Source organism: Eufriesea mexicana, unplaced genomic scaffold, assembly GCF_001483705.2.
Source record: "Eufriesea mexicana isolate 0111107269 unplaced genomic scaffold, ASM148370v2 scaffold967, whole genome shotgun sequence".
NCBI lineage: Eukaryota > Metazoa > Arthropoda > Insecta > Hymenoptera > Apidae > Eufriesea > Eufriesea mexicana.
Window position 1 is genome coordinate 9,076 of NW_016909100.1, and position 23,137 is coordinate 32,212.

Consider the following 23,137-nt stretch of genomic DNA (forward strand, 5'->3'; position numbering starts at 1 on the left):
TCGTAAAGAAAAAATTTTTTTATTAAGAAATTTCATTGACGATTGTTTATTTACAATGTTTCCATAGGCGAAAAATGAACACAAAATAAAAATAGATTGAGAAAGAAAATATCAATTACGGACGGAAGAATCAAACCCCAGACCTTCAGCATAGGAATTTTCGAATGTTGCCGTTAACCTATAGCTCCGATTGTAGAGGATAGGAAATAAGTCTGTAGTTAGGTGTGTTATAATACTTTGATCATAAATATCTCAAAAACTATTGAATAGTTGCGGTTATATGCGGATACATATTCTTGAACTGCATGACATAGTCTACAAACCTGCAAAGTTTCAACTAAATTGGTGACCTGAAGGACTCACACTCTCCTTGTTAGAATTAGATATAGGGAAAATGATATTTATATTAATCTGATCTGCTGGTCATAGAAAATGAAATTGTATTTATGTTAAACCATATGAATAATTTGTCGCTATTTATATAGTGATATACTTCTGTCTTTAATTCAGTATTTATGCAATATAAATATAAATATTTAAATAATTTTAAACTAAGTATTCCTTAAGTATTCATTAAGTATATAATAAAAAATAAATATATATGTTCACTTTTCTGCTTTTGTATATTTTTATTTATAAATATCACATTTAAATTACTGTACATTTACAAGATTACATCTGAGAGTACTCGTCGCATACTAGATAATCCAAGGGGAGCGTATCTGTCGCAACCTACTCCTATTGAATAAATAATCTTTTTATGAATCAGAACTTTTAGTATGAACTGATCATGAACTGTGAAATATTAATTAACCTTCAATGATTTCATATAAATATCCAATTCATCCTCAGGTTCAGTTTCATTTGAATCTTTAGCTGGACCTATAGTTTCAGGTGATTCAGAATCAAAATATTTATCTTCTTCATCCTGTGTCCTTAAATCTATATTATCATATGCTTCATTGTCATCAATGGTGCTAAAAAGACAACAAATATATATATGTATATTTGTAAACATTACAAATAATAAATAACATTTGTGTAAACATTAAATTGAAATATTATTATTGAAATTATATACATATAAATACCTGTAATCAAAATCTGTATCTTTCCCATCTAAAAAGTTTTGATACATATTTGTTATAAATTCTTGTTTAAGTATTTGCTTCTCAAAATTAGAAATACTATGTGGATTTTGTACTTTTTCACTTTTATGCTGTATATTATTTTGTGATTCAGATGTTCTACCCCATAATATCTTTTCCTCATTATACTCAGAAGCACATGTATCCTCTTGTTCTTCATCTGAATCATTCTCTTCCATTATATTTTGTTCTTCTTCTACTTGTAACTTTTGTTTTTCATTTAATCTATCTCTTTCAATACTTTCCATTAATAAATTCACAAAAGTAATATTTTTAATATCTATATTATCCCTAATATTCTTCTGTTTTTCAGTCATATATTGCCCAATTAAGTGCTCATATAATAATGGATTTCTTTTCATCATCTCAGTTTCACTAAAATATTCTCCTTCTTGTATTAAAGTTTTTAAAGCTTGATATCTTCTATTTCTGACATCTGTCTGTCTTGCAGAACTATTAAAATACCTTTGTAATCTGTTAAAATGATAAGCAACTTCATAATCCTCATCTTTATTTTTTTCAAAAAATCTTAAATGTTCTTTTTTCATATAATGTCCAAACTTAGATAAAAATAAACAGTAACTTTTGTGAAGAATATTACGTGCAATTGTTAATTTTTCTTCAAAAGTTAAATCTGGATCATCTTTTTGTTGACTTTTAAAAATTGCTTTTGTCTTTGCTACATAACATAATAATTCTTCTTCTAAACTTTTATCCTGTTCATCCAAAGTAGGGTTTTGTGTGTTATTAACATTTTTTTTGTCATCAACAATCATTTTTGGTGCATAATTTTGTATATTTTCTTTCTTGCTCATATTTAACCAAACTTTTATTTTATGATCACGATGTAAAGATAACTAAAAGAATGTGATTAATTAATATAAATATATTAGTTTATATATTGTTATTCCATATTTATTTACGATGTAAGCTATTTTTGAAACAATAGGTTTGTTTTTATATTTAATTTAATCTAGATTTTTTGTACAATTCACATCATATGCGTCATTGATGTTAGTTGTCATGAAAAACCTAACCCACAAATTTGCTTTAATGTAAGGTTGATTCGAAACATGATACATCACGAAATGTGTAACAAATATTAAGTATATGTACAAATGTATGTATGTATACAGTGTTCTATAAATTGAAATATATATTTTACGAGTAAGTATTTTATAATATAACATATTATATTATTGCAGGTTGTCTTTTAATTATTATTTCGATTTTATGCAAACAATTATATTATTTTGAATAATAGATGAGAAATTTCATAAAATAATTATGCGGTTATTAATTGATTATAATGTAAACTTCTTACTTTTATTATCTTACTATATATTAAGCATTGAATTCCTTTTTAATATATCCAGCCATAGGAGATTGTTATGTATTGCATTTCCTAATTTGGTATTTGTAGATTTAAAATATGGATAATTGGTTAATTGGTGGTGGAGAAACGTGGAAATGGAATTGGACAGAATTATGTGGGTACCATGAGGACTTTAGGCCTTTAAATTCAAATACACATGATCTTGATGTTTGTTTTCAACAACTTTGTCTTCAGGTAATTCGCTATTAAAAGATTTATTTTATGTATATAAATCATACATATTATTATATTTTTTAAATACTTTTCAGATTCCAGTTTTAATCTGCATTGCTATAATATCTGCATATTACTGTGGCAAAAGAAATGCATATGTTACTCGCCATTTTAATTCTAATTATGCTATAAATTTTAGAATTATAATTACAATATGTCTTATAATCCTTCCTATACTTAGAGCTTATATTATTCTCACTAATAGTATTCCTGTATCATCGGAATATGTACCAACTACTAATGCAATACAGGAATATGTTACATCATCGAGTAAAACACCAGATGCATCTTTGGAAAGTTCAAATATATTACACCAGATACGAAATGAATGGAATCGTACTATTGACTTTGCAAAATCAATCTTTTTTCCACAGCATAGTATTCAGAATACTACAGAATCTTCTGTTATTTCCAATACAGAAGAATACAGTCCAATATTAACTGGAGTTAAGAACACTGTCTTATCTGCTAAACCTATTGATTACCTTGTGGCAGGTACAGAAGGATTAGCCTGGGTTGTTCATCTTTGTTTTATATTTAGTTTAAGAGGAGGAAGGAATTTTAATCCACGTGGTCCTGTAGCAATTCGTGCATTAATATTTTTGTTGACTGTTATTTCCATATTGCTACTACGAAGTCATGTAAATCACAAACCTGAAAATGATGTTTTACCAAATTTGTCACTGGGATTTAGTATCAGTGTAGTCACTCTACTAATATTCTATGCTATAACACTGATACCAGGACATAATAGTTTACGAGACATGAGGACATCTCAATTTAATGAAGTAAGTCATTATAAGTTGTACGCTTTCAATATAGTAGGTTATAGTATTATCAGTGATTAATATTTCTCAGTTGCTTATCAGTGTAAGAGATTCAGACAACTGTTACTAAATACATAATGTTTCCAAATTCTCTATGATATCTAAAATCATGAATTATTAAGTAAACATAGATATCACAAATCAGTGAAAGATATGTTTATAGATAGGAGAACGGACTGCACTGTTGAATAGTCCTAATTCTTCTTACGTAAGATTTCTTGAAGAACAGGATCCAATTTATCTTGGAACTGCTATGGAGAATGCAACCGCAACATCTAAACTTACATTTCATTGGGTAAACCCACTAATGGAAAAAGGTGTTCGTGGTTTATTAAATCATTCAGATGATTTATTTGACTTACCAGAATATATCAATACTAATGCAATCAATCAGAAGATTGATAAACATTTCCAAAATGTGGTAAATGTATTATTATACCTTTTTTATTATGTTAATAACCAAAATATTTACCATTATATCTGTAATAATGCTTTATAGACTAGCAGTAGAATTAATACAATGGAAAATTCTGATTCAGCATTAGAAACACATGTTCAAACGATTATAAATAAAATAACTTTACTTAACTTATTACATAAATGCTTTGGTTGGGAATTTTATTCTATTGGAATATTAAAATTCATTACTGATTCTACTACATTTATGGGACCATTGTTATTGAATAAATTAATTGGTTTTATTGAAGACAAAAATGAAACTATTTTATATGGATATCTATATGCATCATTAATATTTATAAGTGCTTTAATTGGTAAGAATTAAAAAATTTGTCTTATTCATAAGCAATGAGTTATAATATTTGCTAAAGGGCCTAATAATTCTTTTATTTCAGGAGCTTTCTGCAACACTCATTTCACATTTTGGGTGTCTATAGTGGGTTTAAAAATTCGTTCTACAGTTATAACTTTGTTATACAGAAAGATTTTGCACTCTCCAAATGTTGAACTGAAGCAACAATTTAATTTGGGTGAAATTGTTAACCTTATGAATACAGATAGCGATAGACTTATTAATAGCTGTGCAAGTTTTCATGCATTTTGGAGCATACCATTACAAGTAATTTTTTATTTTATTGTATTTCTATATTAAAAAAATGATTCAAGAGTTCCTATTATGTTTCTGTATTCGTATGTTTTTTAGTTAATTGTGACACTATATCTTCTTTATAAGCAAATAGGAGTGTCATTCCTATCTGGAGTTATATTTGCAATAGTGCTTATACCTATAAATAAAGTAATAGCAAATCAAATTGGAAAATTTAGTACAAAACTAATGAAATACAAAGATCAAAGAGTGAGACTTATAGGAGAAACATTACGTGGAATAACTACAATTAAATTAAACGTGTGGGAAGATCACTTCTTACGAAATATATTAAGTTCGTATATTATAAAAAACGTGAATTTATTTTTGGTCATTTATTTGTATGCATAATTTTTTATGTCTTTCTTTTTTTCTGTTTAGAATTACGTGAAAACGAGATTAAGTATTTACGCAGAAGAAAATACTTAGATGCTTTGTATGTTTACTTCTGGGCTACAACACCAGCCTTTATTTCCATACTATCATTTACTACATATGTACTTCTTGGAAATAAGCTTGATGCAAAAACTGTATTTACTAGTATGGCATTGTTGAACATGCTAATACTTCCACTAAATGCGTTTCCATGGGTGTTAAATGGTCTTACAGAAGCTTGGGTATCACTTAAGAGAATTCAGAGAATGTTAGATGTGAGTTGAAGTTGCAGTTTAGTAGTATATTTGCGAGTTTGAAATTGATTTAAAAATATTAATGAACGTCAATTTAATATAGTTACCAGATGTCGATATGACATCATATTATGCCAAACCCCCTCCCGGAATAGATTTAATGCTTCAAAATGTAACGATAAGAACAAATCAAAATGTGGAGCAAAATGATCTCCATACATGTCAAAATGTCTTAAGCCCATCTAGTAGTTCAGAGTCTCAAAAGACTGCTGCCTTTGAAGACAATGGTACTTTTAGTTTACATGACATTAATATTACAATTCCAAAGGTAATAATATTATAATCTGTTTTTTTATTATATCAAGGTTTATAAATTGTATATTTTATTCCAGGGGCATTTAATTGGTATTAAGGGAGAAGTAGGTAGCGGAAAATCGTTACTTTTAGATGGTATTTTAGGTGAAATATTTAAAGTTCATGGTACAATAGCAGTACATGATATAGAAAAGGGTTTTGCATATGTAAAGCAAACTCCATGGTTACAACGTGGTACAATTCGAGATAACATTCTTTTTGGAAAGTCATATGATTATAACAAATACACGTAAGTATTAAATTATATGTGTTGAGAAAGAAATATTATAGAATTTTTAAGTAAATCCTTTTATATTAGGAATATTTTGAAAGCATGCGCACTCAATACTGATATAAATTCCTTGCCTAAGAAAGATCTAACACTTATCGCTGACGCAGGAAATACGTTAAGTGGAGGTCAAAAAACAAGAGTTTCTTTGGCGCGTGCTGTATATGCAGATAAAGACGTTTACTTATTAGATGATGTTCTAGCGACTTTAGATCCAAAAGTCGCCAATTATATATTTAAAAATGTTATTTTAGGCTTATTGAGTACTAAAACAAGATTATTATGTACTCATCAAACTCGATACTTAATGTATGCAAATCAAGTAATTGAAATGTCAAAAGGCGAGATCATTAATCAGGGTAAACCAAGCGATGTTTTATCTGATTTAGAAGATTATTTGTTATCTTCAGAATCTATGACGTCAAATTTAAATGATCTATCCTCGAAAGATTTACCAAAAGATTCGTATTTAGTTAATAGGGCAGAAAAAGATTCCTTGCTCGATGAAGAATATAAAGAAAAAGGCATAGTACGATTAGGAGTGTATAGTTGTTACATAAAAGCAATAGGCTATTATTTAGCAATTTCAATAATCCTCTCTATGATCTTAATGCAAAGTTCCAAAAATGTCACGGATTTATGGCTTTCTTATTGGGTTACTCATACTAATACAACTACAAATACCACAAATAGTTCAACATCTTTGCGTCTGCAATATTTCTTCGACGATCATAACATGAGCACTAATTATTATTTAACGGTGTATGCAGTGTTGACTGTGCTCAATACATTATTCACATCAATGAGGGCGTTTATGTTTGCATACGGTGGAATTCAGGCAGCTATTTCTATACATAAACAACTTTTAAAGGTTGTAATACGGGTATGTAGACTCGATGAAAAATATTTAATATCATGCTGAAGTATCTATAGCATACATTACATAGGATATGTTTTTAGGCTAAAGCTGTATTTTTCGACATTCAACCTTTGGGTCGAATTCTAAATAGATTTTCATCTGATACGTATACAGTCGATGATAGTCTTCCTTTTATTGCTAATATATTATTAGCTCAGCTATTTGGCCTGGTAGCAACGATTATTGTTATAGCTTATGGATTGCCGTGGATACTCTTGGTATTAGCGCCGTTGATACCGATTTACCATTGGATTCAAAATCACTATAGGTATGTAGTTTAAAACTCTACGTACATATTATGAAACATGTGTTCCTTCATTGATATTTTCCAGATTAGCATCGAGAGAATTAAAGCGTTTATCCAGTGCTGCACTTTCACCGTTATATGCTCATCTTAACGAGACCCTACATGGATTATCTACTATTAAAGCTTTTCGCACCGTATCCCGCTTTAAACAAGAAAACGAATTCTTTCTAGAAATCAGTCAGAAAACTCAGTTTGCATCGTTTGCTGTCAGCCAATGGCTTGCATTAAGATTGCAACTTATCGGAGTAGCACTTTTAGCGGGTGTGAGCAATATTGCCATTTTACAACATCAATATGATATTGCAGATCCTGGTTTGATAGGTCTTATTATTACTTATACATTATCCGTAACTGGGTTGCTTTCTGGCGTAGTAAATTCATTTACCGAAACAGAGAAAGAAATGATCGCGGTTGAACGCGTAAAGCAGTATTTAGAAAATGCTCCGGTTGAAAGTGTAAGAGGTGATAATCCTCCGTATGCTTGGCCGAGTCAAGGTGTAGTTGAATTTAAAGATGTCGTTTTAAAGTACAGGTAAATAACGCGACTAATTGGAAACTACCATTCAGTATTGTAACTAACATCTAAACCTTGCAGAGAGCATTTAGTGCCATCTTTGAATGGTGTGTCGTTTATTACGAGACCGGTAGAAAAAATTGGTATTGTTGGTCGTACTGGAGCTGGTAAAAGTTCCTTATTTGCTTCATTGTTTAGATTAACGGAAATAACTTCCGGAAGCATATTAATCGATAATGTAAATATAGAGAGTCTGCAGTTAAATGCAGTAAGGTATCGTTTTTTTCATGTATTAAATTAGTTACTTAATTTAGAACGTCGTGTTTGCTGACCAGTAATTATAAATAAGAGTTTAAATCTTTCTAGGTCTCGATTAGCTATCATACCTCAAAATCCATTTCTATTTTCGGGTACGATTCGGGAGAATCTTGATCCGTTAAATCAATATCCAGACTTGCATATATATAAAGCAGTCGAGAAATGTAAAATTCATTCGTTAGTATATCGTTTGGGAGGACTCAGTGCTGCTTTAGACGAAAATGGTAGCAATCTCAGTGCAGGTCAAAAGCAGCTATTGTGTTTAGTCAGAGCAATTTTACATAATGCTAAGGTATCAGTATCCCTTTAAGTTATAAATTCAGAATATTTCCACTTTGAATGCAAGTATTTTGTCTAAATTTCAATTATTAATCTTTTCTTATAGATCGTCTGTATCGATGAAGCAACAGCGAACGTTGATCAAGAAACAGACAGATTTATTCAAGCAACGATAAAGTCATGTTTCCAGACCTCTACGGTGCTCACTATAGCCCATAGGATAAGGACGATTATGTCCTGTGATAGGTATGTTAGGTTCGCGATTAATCAGTATGCGTATATTTAACGCGCACTTCTTTTTCTTTTTCCTTTTAATTTTAGAATTCTCGTGATGGAAGACGGAGAGATTTTAGAATTTGACGAGCCAAATTTATTAATTCAAAATACCAATTCCCATTTTTACCATCTGGCGAGTGAAGAATTTTCCGACAAAGAATAAACGTTCTACGGCTATGTATTTTGTGATAGAAATATCTATTTGTTTTATGTGATATATATTTTATAAGTATATAGTCATATAACATGTTATAATATTAGTTATTTCTACTGCGTATAGCGTAATGCGTCTTGTACATTATCGGTAAGAAATTTGTATTTTGACTTATGAATTATAATTATTTTCGTACTAATCTACGTAGACTGTATTATAATATATAAGAATATAGATAACGTGCTAATATAGTAGATCCTTTTATGATATTGTAATAAAATACGAAATATCATTTAATTTATTTACCGATTGTTTCATACCCGAGCTACGTTGTACCAAGTCATATTATTTCAGTGTAAATTGTTACGTTGTCGATAATATACGTAAAAATTCATGAAAATCGATATATCCTCTTTTGTAACGATCCAACTCCTTAAACACCATTTGCCATACTGCCAATGGTATCTTCAAATTGACAAACTTGCTTGCAGAGTAAAAATCATCCAATACCAAATATCCTTTATCTACAGAAAAGACTCTTTGATATTTCTTGAAAAACGTGTCAATCTCATTACCAATAAACGCATACAATCCCTATCCAGTAAAGCGAATAATACTTCTGCATTAACTTTGCATACCGCACTTCTTTTCTCGTATACCCACGATTTGAACTTTTCATACGAGATTCTATCGGTAGATCGGAAAACTTGTTCCATTTCCATCTGAAAACAAAATCAATAGTCGCAGTCTATTCTTTTCGACAAAGAGTCCCAGTTTCTTCTTTCGGAAATCCTCACCTCATCCGGGCGGCATCCAAAAACAGCCGTCATCGCGATCTCGTATTCTCGTTTGCACAAGTATCCTTTCGAGTCCACGTCGGCATAGTTGAAAGCCTAAAATTTTCAAAAGCGCGAGTGCTCGAAACTTACTTTCTTACCACGAGTCGAATCTCGATTTTACCATTATCGCGCGTTTATTCAAAGCGTTGCGCGCCATCGCTCGTCCTGGCCGAATGGATCCAGCTAGAAGGAAGCTTTCTTGAACGATTTCCATATTAAGCGATTGGATGAAAGCGAGGTGTTGCCGGCAGTCGCGTAACGCAAGAGAGAAGGTATCGCGGTCTTTCACGCGAGGAGCTCGACCGACAGGCATTATATCGTAATTAAAGCGATGCCTCTCCTTTCAGCCGCCGGTATTTTGTAATATTCATCGCGGAGCCAATTAACGCCGCCACGGGACACGTACACGCGTCATTCCGCGGCTGTGTGCGCCCGATGACATAACGCGTCTGCTATATCCGGCATTCAACGGGCATTTTCGCCGCCTCTGTCACCGTTCACCGCCGCTGAAAACTAATGAGCTGTAACCCCGACTGATTTTACTTCCCGTTTTTTAATTACCCGCCATTTAAACCCGTTTATTCCTTTTTTCCCCTCTTCGTCGCGCGCTCGCGTACCCTCCCGGCAGAAACGATATTATTTTCCACGCGCATCCGCTCGATGAAACGAGCGAAACCGTCGAGAGGTCGGCTGTATTTTATATGGCGCTAATGACGTATGTACGTGTCGCATGATCGTCTGCGGGTACGTTTCTCGCCGCGACATCGACGACGATTCAATGAAAGTCTCACCCAGACATTGTGTCCCTTTCTTCAAGCACGATTTTACGCGAGGCTAAACGTTCTCACGCGTGACAGAATCGTGGCAAAATTTGCACGGTTCAACGATCGTGCGGGTTTACAAAGCCTACCTTCAGGATGAATCGGGGAATGATCGACGATAGATGCTCGTTTATCAAAGGCGCCACGTTTCAACAACGCGGTTGCCTTTTCTGGAATCCGTTTGAGGTTCGTGCCCCTTTGAGAGCAACGAATTAAGTAATTTCCGTAATTCTTCGTCTCGTCGCGATTCTCGGAGCGACGCGGCGTCGTCACAGATGGGAATCCAGTGTGTCGGCCGTAACTCTGCTTCTTCTTTTTTTCCGCCCTTTGTAGACGCGACGAGCAGCCGCCTTTGAAACACGTGTGCTTCCGGCGCAAAGCTCAGGCAATCTCGGTTGAAAAGCAGAGCCTTACGGGTGGCGTTGTGTCATCGGCCGATACTCTTCGACAGCCCGTAAAACGCGCGTAGGCAAGAAAACGTTACGTTTCAGTCGTAAACGTTCGCGAAGAATAAGTTTGCGGTATGGATATTTGAATCGTAAAACAAGGCTTTACGGCACGAGCGTACGCGCCGCGTACTAGACCGAAATAGCATCGAAATAGTCACCGAAATGGCCCGATGGTCTTTCACATTATCGCAGCTACCTCATCGAGGGACCCTAAGTGCGTATATTTATCTTTTCTCCCTCGAGTTGATTCGTAACGCGAAGTTCTTTTCGTTTCAGAGTGTTCGCCATTGGATAAAAGAATTCCGAAATACGGACACGGACGTGGCGTACTCCGGCATCGAGGAGAAGTTGCTCGAGCGTCGCGGCGTTTGCGAGCACGGATTTTCCTTAAAAAGAGGATTAAACGCGAAGCGTGGAATATTTGAAATTTCATCTTGGATGTAGCTCGTGTCGTGACACAGCCGGTATACGCACAGCCCTTCGCTCTTGCGCGTCTCGGTGGGTACTCGAGGCTTGAAGCACAGTCACTAGCGTAGGGGGCTTGCCGGCTACCCCAAAAGTGCACCTATCAAGGGTTGGTTTCAACGAGCACACAGCCCTAGAGAAGCTTGCTATCGCGGAGACTGCGCACCGCCCTTCGAAAACTAGTTCGCGTTTTGTTATCGAATTCACCGTGGCTGCTTGGAGCCGAAAGGCGGAAATCGCGTGTGAGATCGGACGGAAAATATATGCGCGTTTATGCGTTGCGCGATAACGTTCTAGCACGCGTTAATATTAATGCGTAATTTACCACGCGACTCGCTGTAATTTGCCAGCGTTTCCGCTCGAAGCGTTATTATTTGCCCGCGAGACGATGTGCGCCATGCGTCGAATATCGTCGGATTTGCCTAAGGATATTACTATCCGTCGTTAATAAACGCGATCGAAATTATCCGTGAATTAATAACACGGTAACCATGGCGTTTCGTGTTCGATCTGGACGGGTTGCCGCCGATACGGCGCAATCTGTACACCGGCGAAGGGTTCCCACCCTTGAAGTTACACGGAAAATATGCCAATGTTGTCCGAGCGAAGGGTTCCGGAGTGGATAAAGGAGCTTTGGCGACGGCGACTCGATTGCCAGCGGAATACCACTATGGCGAAACGTTAACCAACGATCGCGTACGCCCCCGTGGAACGGTTTCTAGATCGAAGAAGAAAAAACGACGATCGTAGGACACGGCGAAACGCGTTCCGTTCCGTCGCGGACACACGCGCGGATGTCAAGCGACTGGCTGATTACACGGCAACGGACCATATATTTGCATTAAGCCGCGACTCACCATAACTCATTACGTCCGCAATTCTCTTTCGTCAGTCGGCAACACGTTGGCCGCATAAATCACAATTTGCCCTCTACCGCTCACAGGTGGACACGACTAGCGGAACTCGAATCCTGAAAACATCAACGCGATCGCTGTTGCGTACACCCATGGAGAACCGAAGCGATACGGCGTGTCGCGTTTAATTGACTCTGACATTATCCGTGTGCTTGGTAATTACGGAACCGTAATGACGATCTTTTTCACCGGCACGCTGCATCCGCGAGTTCGATGCTTTCGGTCGAACGCCAGGCCAATCGATTCCCATTTCTTTTTTCTCTCCTCTTTCCACCGTCGTCGAGGGGTCTGAGAACCAGTTTGGCGCCGTTTCGAGACGCTCGATTATCATTGGCCGTGTACCTTTCGCGAACGCGAACGCAATTTCGGATAGAGGGCGAGGCGCCGCGCCGCTCCGCGACGACGAGTCGAGAGACGTCGACGCGGCGCGTTGACACAACGGCGGCCGTGTTTGTGGAACAATGTCCCCGCGGTATTACTAGAAATAAAAAAACGAAATAGACGTGTCACCAGACGAGTGTAACGCCTCTCATATTTCCATTAAGTAAGGCAAGACACAGCCGGATAACGGATATAACGGGTGCGAGCTACGGCTTTTACCGTGATTAGTGCACGATGCAATGGGAAGGTTCGTAGGGTATAGAGGTGCGTACGTTCTTGCATACTGCACGCATATAGTATAAATGCGTTTGCAATATTACGCGCGCGCGTACGCACATATGCACGCACGCTCCTCGGGTTCGGCCATGGATCTGCGAGTCTAGTTCGTTCGTATTGGGTTCTTCCCGGGGGAAGGAGAGAGTGAAAGAGAGAGAGAGAGAGAGACTTTTGCGCCTCCCTGAAATTTCTCCTTTTATCGTCTGCTCGTCCGTTCGTCATCGAAAACACGCGCCTACACATTGGTCCGGATAAATGAAATCCTTCGACGTTGAATCCATTAAGGCGGGGTTCGGTACCACCAGCCTCGTCCACGACGAGCGTCCTTAATAACGTTCGTTCGCGTCTCTGAATGCGAGTGGTCTGGGGTGAGGCACGTTCGTGACGCTATATTTTCACGCGTAAAACCCTTATCGCTCGCCGCGTAAGTACTATTATGCGTTTGCAAAATGAGAAAAGGAAGAAAACGGGGAAAGGAAAGGAAAAGGGAAACAGAATCGGAAAAGAAACGACGAGGGGCGGAGAAGGCGAAGGAAACGCAACTTCTGAATTTCCGTCAAGGATCGTCGAGACGAACGGCGGTTTCGGTGAAACCTTCTATGCGTGTGCGTTCTCTGTCGCGTCACGGCCGTGCCCGCATTATACGGTCTGTCGCGACGAGAAATAGCGGAGACACGAAGGTGGCGGGTCTTCTACATTTACTTCTGTTCCGTAGAATCATTACTACGTCCCGAGCTAAGCCAAGCGCACGGGCGCCTGTTGACGGCAGCCGTTGATGCGTTAAAGGGGCGAGGAGATAAGTTTTTTTTCGCGAATTATGAAGGCGCTCATTCATTACGTGTTCCGTAATTGACGAGTTGCATGGAGGAGGATGGAGCTAGTATCAACAACGCTCTCTTCCCGTCAAGATCCTATCTCCCGGTAGCAACCTTATTTTTCCCTCCTTTCTCTTCTCTTTCACCTTTCCTTTATTTCCATCTCTTTTTCTTCCCTTTTTCTTCCCTTTTTCTACTCCTTCTCTAGCCCCCCTTTTTTTTTTAAACATCTCCATTAGCGACAAAAGTGTCTCGCTTACGATCGTCGATGAAAAATTCCGCGAAACGCGAGGATACGTTTCTATATGGGAGCGGTAATTGAACGGGATGGGTTAAAAGTGTATTGGCGCGGCAAACGTTGCCGTAGTCAGATTCGATTTCGTAATTCATTAGCATAGAATTTCCGGCGAGCTATGCTTTGTTCGTTCGACATTATAATAATTTAGCCGAGCGCTATCGAGCCGGGGGTTGCGATTGCCATGGCCTGCACAATTGGCTTCCACCTGATGCGAAATAGATGCAGCTTCGAGCGGATAGACTCCATTCGTATCATGCCAAATGCGGCACAGGTAGTAATTGGATTTCTCTCTCTCTCTCTTTATCTTTCTCCTCCCTCTCCCTCTCTCTCTCTCTCTCTCGCCGGCAGGATCGCTGCGTGTGCGTGTGGTCAGTGATAAAAATGCGGCGTGCATATCGTTTAGCGAAATAGAAAGGAAGTTCACGTGACTACCCGTGGGTCGAGCGATTCGAACGAAGTCTTCGAGGGACGAAAGAAACCCGTGGCCATTTTAATACTTTTCCAACGTTCGCCAAGCTTACCCTTTTACCCTTCGTCTGGATGTTTCATCTCTCGACTCGGTTTTATGCGCTCGTAAAACCTCTCCGAGCATCGTTTCGCGAATTGATTACGTTCACCCCGCTACAACGTTATCCCTTTACCTAACGGGTCACTAATTAAAAGCAGGGGATAAGTCGATCGATCCTCTCGCGACGATCTTGAAACGGTATATCCGTTTCCTCGATTCCTACTACAGGCTACGCGTTCGGTGGTTTCCATCGTCGACAGGGGGCTTCTTACTCGAGCGGACACTTGCTCGTTTACGGGACACCCTCTCGCTTTACTTCTTCACCCGCTCTTAATCTCTCTCCCGCTCGTCTCGTATTTCACCTCGTTTCTCCGCGAGCTTTCGCGTCAAACGAGAGCTGACAAAAACACGTGTAACTTTTGATCGACCGAGCAGTCGCTCGAGGATTCTCAACGGGGTCCCTTAATTGGGTTAAATAAATTCGGCTGGCCGGCATATGCGTTCGTGGTAGCAACGAAACTTCCGTCCTCGTGTGCGTTCGCCGACACGCATCGACGGCTGAGCACGGTAAGACGAGAATCACCCTTCGTCGTGTTCGTGTTCGTGTTCGCGTCGTCGCGAAGGGTTGAATTCGAACGGGGGTGAGCCCACCGCGTCGTGGAATTCGATAAACGAACTCGACGGAAATTTATTTACCTAAGCCGGACTTAGCCTTGCACGAGCCGTGCACGTGCACGGAGCCGACGAAGAAAGGAGAAACGACGCGGCGCCCGGTTCCACGACCTTGCCGGGCTTTTTATAAATATTTAAAGGCAGCAGGGTAGTTCGCGAATTGAATTCGCGACGATATTCCGAATCCTGTTAATGCAGCGAGGCCTGTATTAAAGCCTCCTCAATATCGGTAACGGCAACAGGCCGTTACAGTATCCGGATGAAAAAGAGGTAACGACCGAGGGGTGTGAGGAGAATTCGAGGCGAGCCACCGTCTGTCTGGCTGGCGGAGTTTCCGCTCGGAACTATAAGGACTCCCCGCTTTAATGGAATAAAGAACCGGAGGAAAGTGCCGGTTTTTCACCCCGCAGGATCTCGTTTGTAAACGATATTATTACGGGGTCGCGTTAAAAATATTGCGACGGTTTCGCCATGCCGGGGATGTTTCATTTAGTTGGACGATTCAGCAGGAAAAAAAGGGACGATTTGCCCCCTTCGAACGCCATTCTACTCTATCCTCGGTACGCGTCATGGCTGCGTGCATGAAAAGCGATACGCGCGAAGGGATACGCTCGTCGCACGGAGAAAAGCCGTGACACGCGATCGTTTAAGCGTATGTTACGTATAAAACGGATTGATTCCGCGGAGTGCGAAGTTTGACGACTTTGTACCGCGATAAAAGACGATTTTCAACGGAACGGTTCACGAGGCAGGATATTTCATATGTTTCCCAGTTGCTAGGTGGCGACACCTCTTCGCGTCGCGAAAAATGTAATCGATTCCGGATACCGGTACCAACGACAACTTTAATCACCGACTCGAACCGTTTCACCGTTTCCGGCGATGTCCACGGGGAACAAGAAGGTCTACCGAAGGAACAAGAAGGTCAGCGAGAAGGACAAACGCATGGCACAGCTGGAGAAAGAGATCGCTCGATTGGAAAACGAGAACAGCAAATTGAAACGCGACAGTGTTGGGTACGAAAGTCGACTAGCTGCCTTCAACGGCCCGACGGGTTTCGCCACAGGATTTCCTTCGTTGGGTCGCAATCTGCAACCCGACGCGAGCAAGCGCGTGCCGCAAAAGTCCGCGGAAAATCACGAGGAACCGTCGCGATCGAAGAACAACGCCGAGGATGGAAGTCGTAAGAAAAAGTTGCGAATAAAATTGTTGAAGAGCTCGAAAAAGAAAGACGCCTTGAAATGATGGGAGAACGTCTTGTTCTCCGTGGACTCGCATTTCCTGAATAAAATTCCAAGAATAAAGAACATCCATCCGACATCGACGCGTTCGACAGCGCCATATCGAATTCTCGACAGGAGACACGTTCACGCGATGAGTTTCACGCCATCAAATTTCGAAACCATGTATCAAATTTAAACGGAAAAGCTGCTCGATATCGAAGCGACGCAAAGCGATGCCAACGCATCTGCAAGTAATACCATGCCCGCAGAAGCAAGTGATTAAAAGATTCATTCGTGATGTACCTTGTCCCCGGGTGAAATCGAAGAAACCGCGGGAGGTATGTCGAACAGACGAAAGCAAAAGAGCTTGGAAACAGATCGACGAGGCAGTCTGTTCGTCCTCGAAAGAAGTGTCGCAACGTGTAACCTGTGCGACGAAGCAACAGCCTACGAAGTGTGCACCGAAAACGTGTCCGGGGAAGGAGGGTAAATCGGTGTCGATGGGGTGTCCGAAATGCGAGAGCAACCGAATCCAAAAGTTGGAATGCGAAGTGGGATACGATTCTCTCACGGATCGACCGGTTGACTGACTCCTTACGAATAACACGGGCCAATTCGTGGCTAGCGAATCACGAAACGATTCGTTCGTGCGTGTAAAACATATTCTTGGTTACGAATCCACCCTTTGTTAGCCGGGGTTTCCGTTCGGCCAGGGTTTTCGATTAATCAGTCGATCGGCTCGATGCGGCAACCTGTGCGTGACGATAAAATACGATGTTCGTAGGTGTACCAATTGCGAAAGGAGATCGAGTGCATGAAATACGAGCGGAAAGAAGCCGAGAAAGCGATCCAGAAGGCCATCCTTCGCAGCGCCCGCGCTCTCGGCGGAAGATTTAAACCTACAGTGCCGGGATCGATCGAGAAACTTTTAGATACCTGCGATAGCGATGCGTCTTCCCAGTCTACGTCTTCGGTCACTATCTGTGCAGCCGAGTCTACGTTGCCGGCGATACACGCGTGTCAGAAGCGTACATCGAGGAGAAGCGAGGAGTTCGATTACTGCTAGGGCTGCAGCCATTAAACTGTTCACGGAAGAACGGACGCTTCGCACCGTGGAAAAAATGACGACCATACGAGTGGTGGAAAGCTGTCGGCGCCGTCTGCAATAAACTTACCCGAAACACACTGAATATTCAGTATCGATTGTAATTAATTACTTTCGCGAGCGGCGGGGATGAATGAAAATAAGCGGGGAATAAAACGTCGCGATATCGTTGTCGTTACCCAGACGGTTTTATCGCATGGTAATAATTTCGTACGTAACGCGTTAATTAATAAACGGGTAAGAGCGCGCGGGGTGGACCCGACGCCGATTTAATTACACGTAACCGTACGTGCTAACATACGCACTAACGGTACTTTACTCGCGTAGACTTGGCGTACACGTACCCCGCCATCAGAATGGCATCGTTAACACTGATAATCTTCCCTGAACCGAGTGTACCGAGCCACTCGACTTACAGGAAAAGCTCGCGTGTGCCGGGTACACCGGAAATCTCGCCGCGTACTTCGCTTCGCCAAGTGCGAAAATAATTAACGAAATATCAAAGAAACAGTTTGTTCTACGAGAACTCGACGAAGCGATTCATCGAGATCATTAAAGTTCGACGAATCGACCGTTCCGTTTAGCCGTGATTCCCGACGTTTCCAGCAGTGCAGGATGCCATGGCAGCGTCAATTGTAACGGGATACTTTGCTCGATAATTATCCTCTGTTAATGATACAACGTGAAACAACAATGAAAGATCATATCACGTTCGTGAATCAAGGTAACCGTTTGTTGTTTATCTCCATCGATGCAGCCCCGTCGTATTTTGTTGATGGCTGATTGCCGATGATGAGTCTCGATATTCAATCCATAAATGCAATGATGGTCTGCCGGATCATCGTTCGCGCTCGATTCGAGCCTTTTCCCCAATGGTCACGCTCGAAAAAGCGATGATAAACAGACCGGTACCGTTATAAAATTTCGTTCGAATATTCGCTTTCGCGTTGTCCATTGTTTCGACCCTTCGATCGTTTCCGGGGACAACGTCGCGCTAATCTGTTACGCGTAAAATTTCCAATCAACGCTTTCAAGTATGAAAACAAAAGCTGAAAAATAGCATAAAAACGGAGAGGAAAAATAAATAAAAAGGGAAAAAAGGGGGAAAAAAGTGGATAGGAAAAAATAAATATAAAGAGCTCGGGATGTATCGTTAATTCGTGGGAAATGAAAACATTCATTTCGGTTCGCGGCAGTGTATAAACCATAAAATTGGCTCTCTATTTGAGCAAACAATCGGGGTGCGGTCGATAAGATCCGTTTTGTGTTAGTTGACCAGAACGGGACCGTAAAACCTGTCGTGGTGCGGTCGTGGAGGGCCGTATTGTAAATTGATAGCGATAAAATCTACTCATCTCTCGGTTTATTCGGCTCGAGCCGAGCGTACCGTAGCTGTCTGTGGCATTATGCAGCGCGTACCAGCGAAATGGCAAGATTATTTTAAGGCGTATCTCGGTCTCATGCGATTTCGCGTGCCTCCTTCCAGATCTTCTGTTTCTCGTCCCGGGGTTTTCACGTTTAACCAGGGTATAAGTTAGGCCCTCGGTTGAAGTGGGTACTCCGACCGGAGAGCAAGTAAGCAAGCAAGCAAGCAAGAAAGAAAAGAACCGTGTCTGCTGATGGTTCCTTTGCGATATCGTTCTTGGCAAATATTAGGTAGTTCCGTCGACTAGAAGACGGTCCAATGTTTTCATTTAATATCCTGTGAATGTCGAGCGGACTCGCAACCGGCATTCAGGGAAAAGATTGCGAGAGCCATTTCCCGTGACTAGTGAGCGATGTCGTCTTTGAGATAAAGTACCCCGAGAAAGATATGTATGCGCCGCGGACAAGCCTCGTCTTACGAGTTAAAGGGGTTGTTATAGTAGTCTGCGCGATACAGAGAGCTCGTAAAATCGGTCAAACGTTAAACTCCAAGCGTTGCTTGCACCTGCACGAGCGAATTGCCAAAAATCCTGCTCCGAAACTTCGCCCTCGATGCGATTCTTATCAGGAACGGGTGGAACAGCCGATCGATCGGCTTCAATTTACGATTTCGCTACCGTATTTTTGCCATTTCGTAATCGCGATGCACGGAAAAAGCACGAGTCACTTGCTCGTTATCGCGCCTCGTGCCTTCTTTCGTTGTTATAATCGTTATTCGAAAGAAACGGCGTTGAACAGTCGAGCCGACAGCATACGCGATAACGCGGCATACGTCGACGCGATAAATTAACAACGATCGTCAGATTGATATCGCTAATTGAAGTTTATCGCGACGTACTTATCTACGAGAGCAACGCGCTTGAAAGCGTGATGAATAGCAGCAAGAGAAATTGGACGGCGCCGCGCTGGAAAGCGCACTAATTCAGATCAAATGCCGTGAATTCCAGTCGCGCATCAAAGGTAGTCGCGTCGAGGTTGCACGAGTATTAGCGCGTGTCGCGATAAATGCACGATAACCACGATTAAAGACGGAGAAACACACGCGTGGCATTGTATTAAAAACGATGAACCGATCGGGAATCGGTTTCTCGTTAAAGGATCAAATAGATTCGACGAGACTGAAAGTCCTGAGCCGAGGCGGTTGAAACGTGAGCTCATTGAAATACGTACTCCGGGAATAATAATAATGTCTAAGGGAAATCACGCGGCGGGACGAGCTCGGGCTAGTAATAATTCCTGTTTTCTCTTTTACGATAAAGTTTTACAATCGCCGACCGTTCACTTCAAAGCGGAGCTCCGACGAAGAGGGTGTATAAGGGCGAGAGAGAATCTGATCACCGATGCTACGAGAAGGGAGCAAAGAGTGAGGAGAAGTCCGTTAATAGTTCGTTATTAAAATAAAAGAGGCAGACGAGTGGGTAGACCGATTGCGGCTTGGTTAAAAAGTATATCCAATCTGATAGGTAAACGGATGTAAACCGATGAAATATGAAACAGGAGTAATAAGCTCGCCCTCTTTCTTCCCCTTTATTTCTTATTTCCATATCTCGGTCAAAACTTTCGATGCTTTACGAGATCCTTAACGAGAAAATAAGAGCTTATTTGTTGGACGGTATCCATGTAAATCAAGAGGAACTTTATTCCTTACAAGCTGCTCGAAAATTTATATTATGAATAAAGTAGCGCGGTCAAACTTAATCGTATCGTCGCATAGTGGGGCCCAAATGTGGCAAAAAACAATTTTCAGTAGAAATCACATATATATATATACCTTATTTTTGTATTTTATAAATTTCAGCATCACAGTGCTGTTCTTTGAAAGTTAGGCTATTATAATCCTTACTTCCAGTGATACCTAAAAGAAATTTCAGTGGTTAATGAAACATTCAATTAAAATGTTATTTTAGTTCTTAAAACCTTTTTATTTATACGAGCTCCTCTCTTTGTCATTAATGACTTCTATGTAGATTTTCATTTTATTAATTCATTACGTTTTTGTCATGGAGGTTAAGAACTTTATAATTTGTTATTATCGTAGTAGGACAGCATTTAGATTTGTTTTATTTATTATTAATAAATATAAAAGACATTGTTTGATATTCAACATCGATAATTTAGCACTTGACTATTTCAAAGATGAAGCATTTTCCCGCGTTAATAATGCTTAGCTTGTCGAATCGCAGCCAACCTCCAGTCGATGCCGAGTCGAACGTATCGGTAAGATACGGTGGATTATTTTCGCGCGTTAAAATAAAACTTTCAATGCCTGCAGAAAACATTTGGCGAACTAGTATTATCACCGATTGATGTTTTAATTGCTACAAACGACGAAATATAAATTCCAGAACAATAACGAACGGTATAAGTTATTACGTCGTCACATTGGAATTGTAGGTTACTTTTGTAACATCGTCGTAATATTTACGAGTGGGACACGACTTAAGTGAAAAATATCGAGAGAACATTACAAAAATCGAGATATCTGACAACATTTGTTCGATGGTGATATACTACACGTGAAACGAAGTGAGGTTACATGGTGCGTATACACAATGATACGCGTAATATATCGATGGTAATATACGACGTGTGGAACGAAATGAAGTGACAAAGTGCATTCAAAAAGTGATACCACGAACCTAATACTGATTATAGATTCTAGATTTTGATTATGGATTAGGATATATAGTTAATATGTTTTGGAAAAAGCAGGTTTCTAATAGTTCTCCCGATTTTCCTTCGATATTTACGTGACGTGTGCGAAATAAATTGGCGGGAAAGCACATCGTGTAAATATATTTCGAAGATACAGAATATTGTTCGTAGATTCTAAATTTCGTTTGTCAATTGCGATATTTAGTTGACATAGCTTGGAATAAGCAATTTTTTATTAGATTTCACAGTTTTATAGTAGGTTTCATAGTTTTTCTTCGATTTCGATGTGACGTGAGCGAAATAAATTGGCGGGAAAGCACATCGTGTAAATATACTTCGTAGATACAGAATATTGTTCGTAGATTCTAGATTTCGTTTGACAATTGTGATATTTAGTTGACATAGCTTTAAATAAGCAATTTTTTATTAGATTTCACAATTTTTTAGTAGGTTTCATAGTTTTTCTTCGATTTCGATGTGACATGTGCTAAATAAATTGGAGGGGAATGCAAATCGTATAAACGTACTGCGTAAATACAGAATATCGTTCGTAAATTCTGGGTTTTGACTGTCAGTTGCAATATTTAGTTGACACAACACCGAATAGGCACTTTTTTAATAGTTTTGTCAATTTTTTTTCGATTCTGCCGTGACATATGCGAAATAAAGTGGTGGGAATGAAATTCTTGTAAACGTACTGCGTAATTACACAATATCGATAGTAGATTCAAGATTTGGATTGTTAGTTGCGATATTTAGCTAATATATTTTAAAGAGGGCAGTTTTATAATAGTTTTCCAAAGTTGTCTTTCATTTTGGCGAGTCATGTGCGAAATAAAGTGACGGGAATGAAATTCGTATAAACGTACTGCGCAATTACATAGTATCGATTGCAGATTCCAGATTTCGACTATCAAATTCGATATTTAGTTATCATAGTTTTGAGAAGACAGTTTTTTAATAGTTTTGCCGATTTCTTTTTTCATTTCAACGTGCTATGTGCGAAATGAAGTGGCGAGAGTTCAAATCTTATAGTCTTGTCGCCTAGCTTCCGGTCGATGGCGGAGCAACTGTTTATTTATAATATTTTTCTGATTTCAGGTAGTTTCAGCTAATTCTTTTTACGAAACAAAGTGGAGACTTCAATCTTTAAGACGTCATAAGGATAAATGCTGAGTGGTCCTGAATGGATAATGAAAAGGTATAATGAAAATTGAAAACATTTAAACTATTATTGCTAAAAGAAAATATTGCAAAAGAGAATTTGAAACTTTTCTCCTAACCTCATTTAAAATAACTTTTCGCAGGTTTTCGGTGCATTGGCCCCACGTAGCATTTATAAAGAAGGATGATAGCCTCACGTAATTTGGAAGTCGACTCGTTCAAAGTCGCTCAGTGATTTTATAAATGGATGAATGTAAAAGAAACTGTTACTATATCATACTACATAGTTCCAGTTAACTATTGTAAAAAAAATTTTGTTTGAAACTTAATTTAAAATTACTTTTTGCAGGTTTTCGGTGCATGGGCCTCACAATCCATCGTTTGGAAAGCAATTCGCCT

At 39.4% G+C, this 23,137-nt stretch overlaps 4 protein-coding genes across 4 annotated transcripts; 2 read left to right on the top strand and 2 right to left on the bottom strand.

The window, feature by feature from the left end:
• Nucleotides 1–692: 692 nt before the first annotated feature.
• Nucleotides 693–1,963, bottom strand: LOC108547280 (coiled-coil domain-containing protein 97). The gene is made up of 3 exons (XM_017899728.1): nt 1,092–1,963; nt 815–977; nt 693–738 (listed from the first exon to the last, which is right to left on the bottom strand). Exons 1-3 carry the CDS (start codon nt 1,961–1,963, stop codon nt 733–735), a joined length of 1,041 nt encoding a protein of 346 aa, XP_017755217.1. The 3' UTR covers nt 693–732.
• A 320-nt stretch (nt 1,964–2,283) lies between these two features.
• LOC108547279 (multidrug resistance-associated protein 7) lies at nt 2,284–8,737 on the top strand. The gene is made up of 17 exons (XM_017899727.1): nt 2,284–2,315; nt 2,572–2,718; nt 2,793–3,545; nt 3,748–4,005; nt 4,084–4,357; nt 4,439–4,662; nt 4,747–4,984; nt 5,071–5,339; nt 5,422–5,646; nt 5,711–5,922; nt 5,992–6,844; nt 6,922–7,148; nt 7,213–7,719; nt 7,783–7,974; nt 8,068–8,311; nt 8,405–8,544; nt 8,620–8,737. Exons 2-17 carry the CDS (start codon nt 2,581–2,583, stop codon nt 8,735–8,737), a joined length of 4,872 nt encoding a protein of 1,623 aa, XP_017755216.1. The 5' UTR covers nt 2,284–2,315; nt 2,572–2,580.
• A 354-nt stretch (nt 8,738–9,091) lies between these two features.
• Nucleotides 9,092–9,781, bottom strand: LOC108547276 (EF-hand calcium-binding domain-containing protein 11). Its single transcript, XM_017899724.1, has 4 exons — nt 9,689–9,781; nt 9,526–9,621; nt 9,318–9,450; nt 9,092–9,252 (listed from the first exon to the last, which is right to left on the bottom strand). Exons 1-4 carry the CDS (start codon nt 9,779–9,781, stop codon nt 9,092–9,094), a joined length of 483 nt encoding a protein of 160 aa, XP_017755213.1.
• Nucleotides 9,782–16,622: 6,841 nt separating this feature from the next.
• Nucleotides 16,623–17,455, top strand: LOC108547277 (uncharacterized). Its single transcript, XM_017899725.1, has 2 exons — nt 16,623–16,940; nt 17,174–17,455. Exons 1-2 carry the CDS (start codon nt 16,623–16,625, stop codon nt 17,453–17,455), a joined length of 600 nt encoding a protein of 199 aa, XP_017755214.1.
• Nucleotides 17,456–23,137: the final 5,682 nt, after the last annotated feature.